Source organism: Halichoerus grypus, chromosome 3 (assembly GCF_964656455.1).
Source record: "Halichoerus grypus chromosome 3, mHalGry1.hap1.1, whole genome shotgun sequence".
Classification (NCBI taxonomy): domain Eukaryota; kingdom Metazoa; phylum Chordata; class Mammalia; order Carnivora; family Phocidae; genus Halichoerus; species Halichoerus grypus.
This window is the reverse complement of record NC_135714.1, coordinates 160,093,106-160,105,478: the sequence shown is the minus strand read 5'-3', so window position 1 is coordinate 160,105,478 and position 12,373 is coordinate 160,093,106. Positions and strand designations below refer to the sequence as shown.

At 55.8% G+C, this 12,373-nt stretch overlaps 2 protein-coding genes across 9 annotated transcripts in view; one reads left to right on the top strand and one right to left on the bottom strand.

Annotated features, from left to right (window-relative positions):
* Positions 1 to 2,103: 2,103 nt before the first annotated feature.
* Positions 2,104 to 10,341, top strand: R3HCC1 (R3H domain and coiled-coil containing 1). The gene is made up of 8 exons (XM_036075071.2): positions 2,104 to 2,229; positions 2,649 to 2,776; positions 3,151 to 3,288; positions 4,152 to 4,779; positions 5,793 to 5,965; positions 7,581 to 7,651; positions 9,030 to 9,125; positions 10,017 to 10,341. The coding sequence occupies exons 1-8, from the start codon at positions 2,104 to 2,106 to the stop codon at positions 10,142 to 10,144; spliced, it is 1,488 nt and encodes a 495-aa protein (XP_035930964.1). The 3' UTR covers positions 10,145 to 10,341.
* Positions 10,342 to 11,280: 939 nt separating this feature from the next.
* LOXL2 (lysyl oxidase like 2) overlaps positions 11,281 to 12,373 on the bottom strand; it is an 87,706-nt gene continuing 86,613 nt past the window's right edge. For all 8 annotated transcript variants that reach the window (XR_013446596.1, XM_078069506.1, XM_078069505.1 and 5 more), the window contains one exon: positions 11,281 to 12,214. Coding sequence is in view for 7 of the 8 variants with exons in the window: in XM_078069506.1 (XP_077925632.1) it covers positions 12,135 to 12,214 (80 nt within the window). In the remaining variant the exon portion in view is untranslated. The remainder of the gene's footprint in view (positions 12,215 to 12,373) is intronic.

Below are 12,373 nucleotides of genomic sequence, written 5' to 3'. Positions count from 1 at the left end.
TTCCAACTCTGCACTTAGTAGTTGGGTGTCCTTGGCTAAACCTGAGTTTCCTCTTGTACAATAGGCTAACAATCTCCATCTGAAAGGGCTGCTGTGAGGATTTAATGAGTGCGGTTTATATGGCAAGCTTTCTGTAAATAGTCATCTTTTTTTCCACCAGCATTTACTCAGCGACACTGCTTTGTTGCCTCTAGTTTTTGCTGCTTCTGTGATGAACATGATTGCCTCTTTTACATCTTTCCATGGCTCTGACAGTTCTCTTTCATCTCAATCTGTTGTTGGTTTATCCGCTGTGACACGGAAATCAGGCTTTCTTTGATTTCCTTGGGAATGTGAAGCAGTTATTAACTGAAATTTTATTCTCTTTTCTCAAGAGAATCTTCCAATATCTTCTTACCATCTATGCTCTGCTCTGCTCTTTTTCCTGCTCTGTGCTTTTCCTTTTCCTTTTTTTTTCCTGTAGAAATTCTGTCTATCCGTTGTGCTGCTTTTTGTTCTGTTTACTCACCTCTGAGTAATAGGGCCCATTTTATCCTCACCTGATATTGTCCCAAAATAGTGTGGGTAGAAGCACTTTGACTCCCTTCTGCATTTATGCAAGCGTCCCTTCATAAGGTCCACCCATGGTGGAGGCCTGCATGCTGACGCCTTTTTTTTCTGTTTAGCCTCTGAGCCACCTGAAGAGGGTGTGGTAGAAGCAGCTCAGGGGCAGCCTTCCTCTAGGAGCTTTGTTTTTACCTTCTCTGAATGTGTTGAACATCTGTAACACGAATCAGCTCTAAAGAGGTGGGGGCATGGCTTGTTTCCTGGGTTTTTTGATCTGTCCTTCTGTTTTGGGGAGAGATAGCCACTTTGCTGAGAAAATTGGGCCTTTGTTTTCTGAGTCCCCAGGCATATTTCTCCCAGGTCAGATCTGGTCCCTAGCTGTGGCCAAGTGGGCTTGCCTCCCAGCCTCACACCTCCCAGTCGAGGAAGCCTGGTCAGAGAAACAGTGCCATCGTGTGGCCACTCCGCATTCTCTCCAGGCAGGCTCCCACTTCAAGCCTGTGTGGAGTGTGGGTGGGGCTGGTGGGGTCAGAAACCAAAAGGGTGTCTCTCTTGTTCTTCCTGCCACCCTCCCATCCTCTGCCCCCCTCAGGGACTACAAGCCCCTCCAGGCTGGGGGCAGAGGACCTGTCAGGCCTTCAGAAGCTCCTCACAACCATGCCCAGAAAAGAGACTCATGACTTGGCTCCCTGGAGTTCTCCCTGCACCGGGTTTTGCCTTTATTCTAGGCCCTTTTTATTGTTGGAACTATCTGGAAAGATAGTTTTTGTAAATGTAAATGTAAAACATCTTCTTAAGAAATACTCTGGGAAAAACTGTGAGAAAGCAAAATGCATCTTAATTTCTCTCCATTTTTCTGTTCCCAGGCCTCTCCTCCCAGCCCACCTTTTGAGCTACACTGTCCCCATAACCTTGTCCGTATCCTACTGCAGGGCACATTCAGACTGTCCCATCTCTATATTAAAACCTGGGTCCTAAGTGTTCTTAGCTCAGGGCCTTGCTTTGCTCTGAGTTTCTGGACTCAGGATGATCAGGGGCTTACATTTCAGCCCCTTTCAGGACACAGGAGGATTTCAACTCTGGTCTTCTAGATTATAATAGCCAGGAGGAGCTGTCTGATGGCGAGAATTTCAAGCCCCAATTAAGGTGGGTGCTGGAGTTACTTGTGGATGTAGTAGGGTAGTATAATTTGATGGCCTGCAAGTCACCATGCTAGTGGCTACCTCGTCCAGTTACCCACAAGGCTAGTACACCTTGTCAGTGACCCCTTGGTGTCAAGCTGGACTTCTTTGACGATTCCATCAATGAGGGCAAAAGAAGGGCAGTGATGGGCAAGAGGTGGTGAAATATTTGGTGCCCCAAAACTTCCTTCCTCCTTATTCCTCTGTTAGGTCCCTCGGGAGGGGAGCATTGAACCGGAAAATCTGGTACCCCACGACCTAGCACGTAGGAGCCACTCAAAAGTGTTTGCTGAACTTAATCCTAGGAGACAGCGTGCTCTCATGAGCAAAAAAAACCCCAAACAAACCCAGAACACGCCCCTGTGCCATTTCGGCGATGCCTCCCCCGGGCCGCGCGGTGGCGCTGTGGCTCCGCAGAGGCCGGGTGGTGGTGGGGCGCTCCGGGGCGCGCGGGCTTCCGGGGACCCTCAGAGCGGCGGCGACGACGCGTGGGGCCGCGGCGGTGAGTGCGGCGTGCGGGCCTGGCGGCGGTTCGCCGCCCCGGGCACACCCCGCGCCCCCTGGGCCTCTCGCTCGGGGCCTGGGGAGGGCAGGCCGTGCCCGCCGAGCAGGCCCCCGAGGCGCCGCGCGGGTTCCCCGGGCGTGAGCGGCGGGCCCGCCCCGGGGAGGGCGAGGCAGCGTGGGGTTGGCCGTGCAGGGGTGCGCGCTCCCGCAGGGCCAGGAGGCGCCTCCCTGGCCCCGCTCCCGACTTGCCCGGGGACTCTGGGCACGTCCCTTCCCCTCCTCGGGGCCTGGCTCCTCGTTTGTCAGAGGAGAGACCTTGGTCGCGGTGCCTCTAAGACCTTTTCGGCACCGCCACTCGGGGTTGTGGGTGGGCCCGGGGTCTGTGCTCTGATCGCGCCGGGTCCGACTGCCCCGCAGGCTCTCTCACCTGTCACCCTGGCCCTTCTCTGCTTGGACGGCGTCTTCCTCTCCTCCGCCGAGAATGACTTTGTGCACCGCATCCAGGAGGAGCTGGACCGCTTTCTGCTGCAGAAGCAGCTGTCAAAGTAAGCTGGAGTGCGGGGGGCTGGGGGGCAGCTGCCTGTGCGGGAAGGGCGGGCTCACGCGGAGCCCCCTGTGCCCCCTTCCCAAGTAGCTGGTTCCTACCTGCCTCTGATCTTGGCCTTTGGGTTTAATAACCTCCTAGCCACAGCCTCTCTCAGCCACATCTTCCCTGTGTAATTCTGAGCATCACCCAGAGATCGAAGGGTGTCAGCACAGGAGTGGAATGGTACCAGTAACTCCCTGTGATAACCTCTGTGCTCACGTCCTTTGCAGTCGGGGAGGGAGCCTAGTGCCAAGCCTCCTGTAAACTGGACATGGACCTGGTGGGGGTCAGGCCCTAGGTCCCTGCTCAGCACTCATTCCCATCCCTTCCCAGGGTACTTCTTTTCCCCCCGCTCTCCAGTCGCCTCCGATACCTGATCCACAGGACAGCAGAGAATTTCGATCTTCTGAGCAGCTTCTCTGTTGGGGAGGGCTGGAAGAGAAGGACAGTCATCTGTCACTTGGATATCAGGTGTGTATCTTAGTGCCATGGGGGTCCTCAGTAGCTCCTTGTGGGTTGGTGGGTAAGCTGGTCAGGAACCAGGACAGGCTGCTGCCTCTGTCCCCACCTCAGCTGCTTAAAGTCAGTGCCGCCTTCTGTTTTAGCAGTGGAGTAGCTGTGCGTCGTTTGGGGGATTCATTCAGCAAATTTACCTATACACTTGGGCCGAAAGAGAGAAGAATAGAGCCGTTTAAGCAGTGAGAGTGCTTGCTCTGAGAGGCCATGGAATGTGAGAAGCACACTTGAGTCTCACGCATCTCTTACCGTGTGCATCTCACAGGATCTTACCATAGCGGCTATGATCCTAGTGCTTCAAGTTATGTATTTTTCTTTTTTCTTTTTTTTTTATTAGAGAGAGAGAGGAGGGGCAGTGAGAGAGGGAGAGAGAGAATCCTAAGCAGGCTCTATGCTCAGCACAGAGCCAGATGTGGGGCTTGATCCCACAACCCTGAGATCGTGACCCCGAGTTCATGACCTGAGCAGAAATCGAGAGTTGGACGCTTAACCAACTGAGCCACCTAGACACCCCCAAAGTTGTGTATTTTTCTAATAACCAGGTTCCTAAATGCAAATACTTACTTTTATCTAGTGTGTACCCGAAGATTCAGCTATCTCTAATGTAGTTGATAACACCAGAGGGAGAGCTGGTGTTTCTTCTTCAAAGTTGGCATTCAGCTTCCTCTGCAGTGCCTTCCTGTGGTCTTTCCAGGGGTCATTTTGGCTTTGGTTTTGGCCTAATGCTGACTCGAGAGCCTCATGCCTGAATGGCAGGTAGCTCCAGTAAACCATTGTCCTTAACACTGCTCTGATCACACCTCCTGTTCCTGCTCCAGGTTACCCAGTTCAGATGGACTCTCTGGCCCCTGCCGCCCTCCTGCCTCCCAGCTTAGCAAGTACCGAGGTCCCCGGCCCACCTCAAACCAAGGAGCACCTGCTGGTCCTCGAGGAGCACGGGCCGGCCGGTGGCATCGCGGACGCAAACCGGATCAGGCTTTGTATGTGCCCCGAGTACTGCGCAGGCAAGAAGAAGGGGTACCATCCTCTACCCCAGCGCCCCAGGGAGACCCTCCAGCTGGTGGGCTCCTGGAAGAGCCTGGAAATGTTGGTGCTGGGGACCTCAGCTCTGATCAGGACCTCCCTGTGTTGATGACTCAGGCACCTGAGGACCCAGAGGGCCCAGACCAACACTGTGACAATGAGCAGCTACTGGACCCACCTGGCGTTGAGTCCCCACGGCCTGAGAGCCACTCAGGGATGGGAGATGGGTTGGAGATGGCCACAAGGCTGGGGTGCAGCCTGCGGCTGGACTTGGAAGAGGGGAATGGGAATGAGGTGGAGAAGAGCCCGGAGGCAGAGGCGGAAGAGGCAGAGGCAGAAGAGGCAGAGGCGGAAGAGGCAGAGGCGGAAGAGGAGGGGCCTGGCTCCGGCTCTGGGGACGATTACAGTGAGCTGCTGCAGGAGGTGATGAGGCTCTTAAGCCCAGAAAAGGGAGGGCGGAAGTGAGGTGGGTGTGGTCGCGGGCCGGTGGAGACCAAGGGTCCTGGCCAGGAGGGGCAGGGTGTGCGCTGGCTGAGCAGGGCTGGGTGTTGGCTGATAGGGGTCCCTTAGGAGACGTAGGGGTGGAGCACTGGGACTTTCCTCAAGGAGTCGGGACTGACCTAGTGGAGGGGACGAGGCTCTGGATATGGGGTCAGGGGTGTGGATTTGGGTCCCTGTGCAATCATGTAGGAGCTTGTTGACAAGCTTCTCTATGGGCAAGTCCTTTTGTTTTTCTAAATCTCCCATTTCCTCGTCTGAGAGGCAGGTAATAATACTTTGCTTCACAAGGTAACAGGTAGGATATATGAGGAAATGCTTCGTAAGGGACTACAAGCCTGGGTCATGAGAATGGTTCTTCTGCCTGAGGCCTTGTGTTACAAATCTCCTTTCCTTGGAACGGTGTGTCTGTCCCCGAGACTGGCTGTGGTGTTCGGTTGGGAGGGTGGGCGTCTGTTATTACTATGTTATATGTGAAGGCTAAAGACCAGGTAGACTTGCTTAATGTCACATTGATGATAAGGGGAGGAAAGATCCTGGACTTGCCCAGTTCTGTCTCTTACTTGCTGACCATGTATCTTTGGGCAGAATTACTTAGCCCTTTGATATATAGTACTCCTGTCTGTGAAGGGGGTGTATAGAGTATAGTTTTCAGGATTCTGTGGAACATAATGCATGTAAATGCCAGTTCCCCAATGGGGACTCCATAAAAGTAAGTTACCGTCCCTAAAAGTCCCACCTCTCCACCTTCTAGCCCATTCTGCCCTCCTCCTGCCATTCCCGGACTCCCGCCAGGGGTGGCTCCTGTGGGAAGCGGGAAGCCACTTGGGGTGCTCTGCTCCCTGCCGGGGAGTCCTGCTTCTCTCTGCAGGACTCTGTGTGTGGTTTTGAGAGCAGGTGTCCGAGCTCCCCTTGCTAAAGGGTGTGGTCTCTCCCAGATAACAGACAACCTGACTGAGAAGGAGATTCAGGTAGAGAAGATCCATGTGGACACGTCCTCCTTCGTGGAGGGGCTGCCTGGAGAGAAGGATTTCGCCCACGTGGTGGAGATCTACGACTTTGAGCCGACACTCAAGACTGAGGATCTGCTGGCCGCATTTCCCGAGTTCCAGTGAGTGCTCTCGAGGCTTCAGGGAGGCAGGGGAGGTGGGCGCTAGGACATCCCTTTGTTGTTGGGCACCCTTGCCTGCTGCTCCCCCAGTGTCTACTGTCTGGAAGGACGGGCAGAAAGTGGATGTGGTTGCTCTGCGCTCCATACCCCTGCTGGCCATGACTCCACGGTGGGCCCTGGATCTGGTCCCGCGGGCACGCGGCAGCAGACCTCCATCCTGCCCCCTGCACACCCACACGCCTGCCAGGAGCCGGGCCCCCCATCGGGATGCCTCCCCTTGCTCCACGTCCTGGCCACCCAGTCCGTCAGTCAGTCTACAGACTGAGGGCCATTCCCGTGCAAGAACTGTTTCTGGGGTGAGCTGGGCCTAAATGCTCTGGGGCAGAGTCAGGGTGGAGATGGGCACCAAGGGGGTATGTTGCAAGCAGAGACTTCTGTTTCCCCAAATTTCTTGATCTAACTCCAATCTTTTCTCCTTTTTTTCCTTCCTCCCTCTCCCTTCCTTCTTCCCTCCCTCCCTCCCTCCCTGCCTGCCTTCTTTCCTTCTTCCCTCCCTCCCTTTCTTTTTTTAATGCTCATTTTCCTTTCTCCAGTCTCCTTTCTCTTTTCTGTGTAGTCTTTTATTTATTTATTTTTTAAAGATTCTGTTTTTAAGTAATCTCTACACCCAACATGGGGCTCGAACCCACAACCCTGAGATCCAGAGTCACATGCCTCACTGACAGCCAGCCAGGCGTTCCTCCAGCTTAGTTTCTTAAAAATCCCTTTCTTGGGGCGCCTGGGTGGTACAGTTGGTTAGATGTCCGACTCTTTGTTTCGGCTCAGGTCATGATCTCAGGGTGTTGAGATCGAGCCCTGCGTCAGGCTCCACGCTCAGTGCAGGGTCTGCTTGGGACTCTCTCTCCCTCTCCCTCTGCCCCTCCCCCTTGCTCTCTCAAATAAATAAAATGAAAATCTTTGAAAAAAATGAAAATAAAAAAATAAAGATCCCTTTCTTCATGGTCCCCTTTTCTGACTGCTTTCCAAACTGCCCTGCCTTGCCTCCCTGAGCCTGAGCCTGAGGAAGGCTGAAGGGGCAGCTTGGTGGGGCATGAGGGGCTCATCTGCTCTCGCTCCCTGAAGGTGCAGCCAAACTGGGGCCACCTGTGACTCGTTCAGCCAGCACGGGCGATGCCCACAGAGAAACAGGGGCCTCAGACTGCTTTCGGCCTCTCATCAGCCCCAGACTCAGTGTGGCTTTCTTGAGCAGTAGGAAGAAAGCTGATCAGGAGCAGTAACACTGACAGGCTTATTTTAGGTTCTGCCCCCTGTCCCCAGCAGGTAAACCCTTTTGTCTTCACCCTTGGCACTGTGGTCTTTGAGCTCTTTGAGTCCGGTCTTCCTCAGTTCTAGGAATTTGGGACCCACCAGTCAACAGGGGTGACATTTGTCTTTCTGAAGCTAACCGTGTGGCCTTTGAGAAAGTTTGCTGCAAAGGGTTGTCTCAGCAGGGGAGATAGGAACTTGTCTTGGGCTCATAGTGTTGGAGGATTGGAGGTGGGAGGGGACTCCTTTTGCAGAAGGGGTTTTCGCCCCTTGCTTTTGTACTCACTCTGTCTCCTCTTCCCTGGCACAGAGAGAAGGGGCTCAGGATTCAGTGGGTAGATGACACGCACGCGCTCGGTGTCTTTCCCTGCCTGGCCTCAGGTAATGCAGCTTCACGGTGGGCTTGGCTCTTTCTCTGACTGCCGCTGACAAGGGAAGGTCACCCATGTGCGGGGTGCGGGCTCACCTGAGCAGGTGGACTGGCAGCCCGCGGCCCAGCCCGCCCGGTCCGGAAGTTCAGAGGCGGCAGAGTGGGGCGCTCGGGCCAGGCAGCTCACACCTTCTCCTGTTCATGGTAGTGCCTTCAGGTCAGAGTTTTCTGAGTCCGGTGATGTTTACTGAGCACATGTCATGGGCTGAGCTCTGGGTGCTTCTGCATGTGAAACGAAATCATATGAATGTGCTCTTTTTACGGGTAAAAAACCTTTAAAATACTGGCGATTTCATATGGTTCAAACAGATGCATTTTACTCGGCTTTCATTGCAGCCTCAAGAAGTAGGTCAGACCTACTCTGAGACCGAGGTTTCCAGAATGTCAGCGGTCTGTCCCAGGTTACAGAGCGTCTTAGTGTCAAATCTGGGGATGTCAGCCAGCCCCCTGGCTGTGACCGCAGTGCTCCTTCCCCCTCTCGGCCACTCCCCAAGCCGCCCCTGCCCCACTGTGGCTCACTTTGGGTGTAGTTATCAAGACCCCCGACCCCCTTGGCTGGACTTTCCATAACCACGAGCTTCTGAACACCAGAGCTGGGAGAGGCCATAGCTGGTGCAGGCCGAGTTCTCAGGGAGCCTGTGGCATTGAGGGAGCAGGAGGCTGGGGCTTGGGGGCTGCTGCAGGCCCCCTGAAGGAGCTGACTGAGGGCAGGCAGGGAGGATGGCCACGGGGTGCCGTGGAAAGAATGAGCACTGGGTGCGGCATGGCCGTGGCTGCCTCCTGAGCTCTGCCACGCTGTGTGTGAGGAGTGGGTCCTGTTGGGCCTCAGCATCCTCGTGGACGAAGGGGCGGCTTGCACCTGCAGCTCCGACCTGCCGTGTCCGGCAGCACGTACCTAGCCCAAGTACCCCATGGCCCCAGCACAGCTCCGGGCAGTGAGGGCATAACCCCGGGAGGGTCTTGAGTGGGGAAGGGGGAGAATTTAGTCGAAGCTCCTGGGCTTCGGAAGGTGGGAGCCTGCCTTCCCTGATGTCCACGGTTGCAGCCTCACTGGTGTGGCTCCTGACCGGCCCAGGGTAGAGCATGGAAGCTTCCCATCTGAGAGCACGGGTGCGGCGTGCAGGCCTGTGGGGCTCTGGGGGCATGAGGCGAACAGGTGGCGGTCGTCTCTTGCCCATTCGGAGTGGTGTCAGGGCAGCCCTGTCCCCGAGCTTCAGATGGGTGCACAGAGCAGCTCCGTCAGTTTGGGGTGATACATGCGTTCCTTGGCCCTGACGGGGCCTCACCAGGGGGAACAGGGATGGCTCCAGATCTGTTTTCTTTCCATAGCTGCTGAAGCCCTGACCAAGGATTTTTCTGTGCTCAAGATCCGGCCCCTCACGCAGGGAACCAAGCAGTCAAAGCTGAAAGCCTTGCAGAGGCCAAGTAAGGAGGCCGGCTGTGTCCTGATGGGAAGGCTGTGTGAGCATATGAGTGGTTGGGCAGGGTGGGGCCTTCCCTCGGATTCATTGCTTGTTCTTCAGCTCCGCGCCTTAGGACCGCCAGGCTCCCGTGGCCAAAGGGGTGCTCCTCCCACACCCCGGGGGCCCAGGGATGCCTAGGGAAGAAGGGCCCCATTAGGGAGAGCTGTTCGCCAGCCGCTGTGCTCTGGGCTTGCCCTCCTGTGCTTACCTCTTCTGGGTGTTGCTCAGGGAAAAGCTCGGTCTTTCCTGTAGGGCCATAGAAACCATATTTTACGGTGGGGTAGAAAGAGCTTGGATTTTGGGGTCAGCCCTGGGTGTGATCCCGCTTCTGGCACCTATTTAAGTTGACCTTGAGCAAGTCACCTAACGTCTGTGAGCTGGTTCTTCTCTCTGTAGGATAAGCAGATTGTACCGGGTAGACTGGAGGGGTGAATAAAACAGCCTGGCACACAGAAGGTGCCAAATAAATGATCGCTCCTTTTTCCTCTTGCTCTTCCCGAAAGCGTGATTGGGGGTGTTAGAGGCCAGTTTTCTGTGCCTGCACAGTGGCTGGCGAGACTGGCTCAGAAGAGGCCTGCTGAGGCCATCCGATGCCCTTGTGGCCTTTGCCCCAGACTTGAGGACAGTAAATTTCCTGTCAGTCCAAGAGCTCCGGGTGTCCCATCTTGACTTGATTTCCCTCCCGGGTGGCCCAAACAGGGAAGAGGGAGAGGTGGCAGGATTAGGCGAGGCCTCCACGGGCATCTGGCCATGCTGTGGGCACAGCTGGGTCTTAGAGGTTGGCTCTCCGCTGGGAAGAGTGGTGGCCATAGCTTTGAATTCAAGTCCTCATCCCATGGGGCTTTCCTTTTAGAGCTCCTGCGTCTGGCGAAGGCGAGACCACAGACAAATACAGCGGTGGCCAGGAGGCTGGTGGCCCGGGCCCTGGGGCTCCAACCTAAGAAGAAAGAGCGGCCTGCAGTTGAGTCTCTACCTCCCTGAGGCCCTGAGAGGCCCAGCAAGCCTGGATTGGCGCCCGCAGGACTAGGCTGGTGCCTCCACACCACAAGCCTTTACGGACACCAGAATAGCCCTGTGCGGTTTGTTAGGGTGTCCCTATGGGGCGTGGTGGGCTTTCGCTTGGTTTAGTTGCAGGAGTTGAGAAAAAATAAAAACTTGAAAGTTGCTTCAAAATGAAATGGTCTGCCAGGGAACACTAGGGGGTGCTGTTTGTCTCCCATTTTAGACCTGGGGCTGCTGAAGAAATGGGTCCTCCAGGTCGGCCTGGAGGATCCCAGCAGGGCCTCAAAGGCATTTTTGCCCAGGGTTTACCCAGTTTTGGGGTGGGGGGAGCAGGTTGCACCTGTTGTGTGACCCCTGCCTGGTCTCCTGACACGTCAGGCGTCCTAACCTGATGTCACGTGCTGCAGGGCACCAACCCTTGGACCTGGTCCCAGTGTAACCTGCTGCTGTGGGTCACAGAAGGCCTTTTGTGCACTTCGGTAACCATGAACAAAGCCAAGAGGCAACCCCCGAGATGGCTGCTGAATTTGACTCCCTCACAGGGACAAGGGCATCTTCGGGGACAAGGTCTCGGGCCACTCGTGTTTCTGGTTTGGGTGGAATCGGTGCCCAGGCGGCCCTACTTGGTGCTCTGGGGTCATGGTGGACCCTTCCGGTTTGCTGGGCCGCAGCATGCTCTTGATACAAGGGGAGCCCCCAGCCCGCCCTGGCCGCCCACCCTGCCCGCGCTGGGAAGAGCTCGCCCTGCTGGTGCTGGTGCGCACGCCCCGCGTCACCGCCCCCCTCAGAGTCCGGCCGGCTGCCGGCCTTGTGGGCGCCTCCCAGGACGGTTTAAATCTGGATGTCCCATCTTGTCCTCACACCGCTGCCGTGCCCCGACAGACTCACGAAGAACACGAGTTCAGGAAGGGTCAGGACTTGCGTTTTTGTGATCCTTAGACTGCTGCTGTCAGAAGGCAGGAGTCCGTCTTTGTGGTGGCTACTGTAGGCGCCCCGGGAACCCATCTCTGCAGCGCGCACCTGAGAGGGTGTGCAAGGCTCCCGCCTCGCCTACCATCCACGGGAGCTCTGCTGCTCAGGGCTGGGTGCAGGGGCCCAAATGAAACACAGATGCGTATCATAAACCTTTTATTCCAAGTTTCAAGTATGTGTAAGTGTCTGTGATGACACATGGCACTCGGTGGGTGTCCTCATCACCCAGGACCCTGGTTATAGCACCGTTAAATCAGTTACCCACAGAACTGGAACAACAGAAAGATGAGTCACTTACACGGGTGGGTTGGTTTTTCTTTTGAGCTATACTTTCAGAGGCCCAGATGCCCAATATTAAATGCCACTAAATTACTTCGTGTTTCAAAGTCTGTGAAAATATAATAATGATATCTTGTAAGAGGATTTAGGAGGGGGGAGGGAAAGCACCAACTCTGAGCTCACCTAATTAGAAAACACGTGGCAGCATTATTTGTATATGTGAATATAACAGAGTAGAGGCAGTCTGTTTCATTGGAAGAGAGGTCTAGATATTCAGGTTGTCTGGAAATGACCTGAGGGGAGGAAAAATGGAATTCAGCCTGACCGCCTTGGGTTGATAGCTCCCACCAACATGGCATTTTATCTGTCGTGAGTTGAGTGGGGTGGTGTCCTACTCAGGGTGGCCCGTGGTTTCGGCGGGACAGACTGCTGGTGACTGTGCTCCTGGGGTCCCAGACAAGATGGCTCTTGGTGCCCAGGACCCTGTTGTCAGGCCCCACCCTGGAGGTCTTCCCGGGTCGTCCCAGGCTCCAGAGGTCAGGCAGCAGCCCCCAGCAGATGACGGGCACACCGCGTCCCCCCGAGCCTTGGACATGGCCGCCGGGGGTCGGGACAGGGCAGGGGCTGGGCTGGATGAGGGGGGAGGGTGGCCATCCGTCAGACTGCCGTTGTCGGGGAAGATGCGCCGTGGCCTGAAGACAGGAGGTGACCTGGTGCTTTACCGTGCGGAGAGCTGGTTATTTATGAGTCCACTGAAGTGTTCAAACTTTTTTTCCGTCTCTTCACTGAAGGAACCACCTGAGGGGTGGGCATGGGGGAGACAGAGTTTGGCAAACCAGATGCTCAGCCTTCTCCCACACTGGAGCTGTCGGCCTCAGGGGCCCTGGAGCCACCGCCGTCCACCAGGTGGCCTGCTGGGGCCACCTCTGTGTGACGCCCCGAGGGCGGCCACTAGGT

Coding starts and splice junctions, on each gene's coding strand:
- R3HCC1 (XM_036075071.2), top strand. CDS start 2,104: ATGCCTCCCCCGGGCCGCGCGGTGGCGCTGTGGCTCCGCAGAGGCCGG. Junction 2,777..3,150: donor CTGCAGAAGCAGCTGTCAAA/GTAAGCTGGAGT, acceptor ATCCCTTCCCAG/GGTACTTCTTTTCCCCCCGC. Junction 7,652..9,029: donor CTTTCCCTGCCTGGCCTCAG/GTAATGCAGCTT, acceptor TTCTTTCCATAG/CTGCTGAAGCCCTGACCAAG.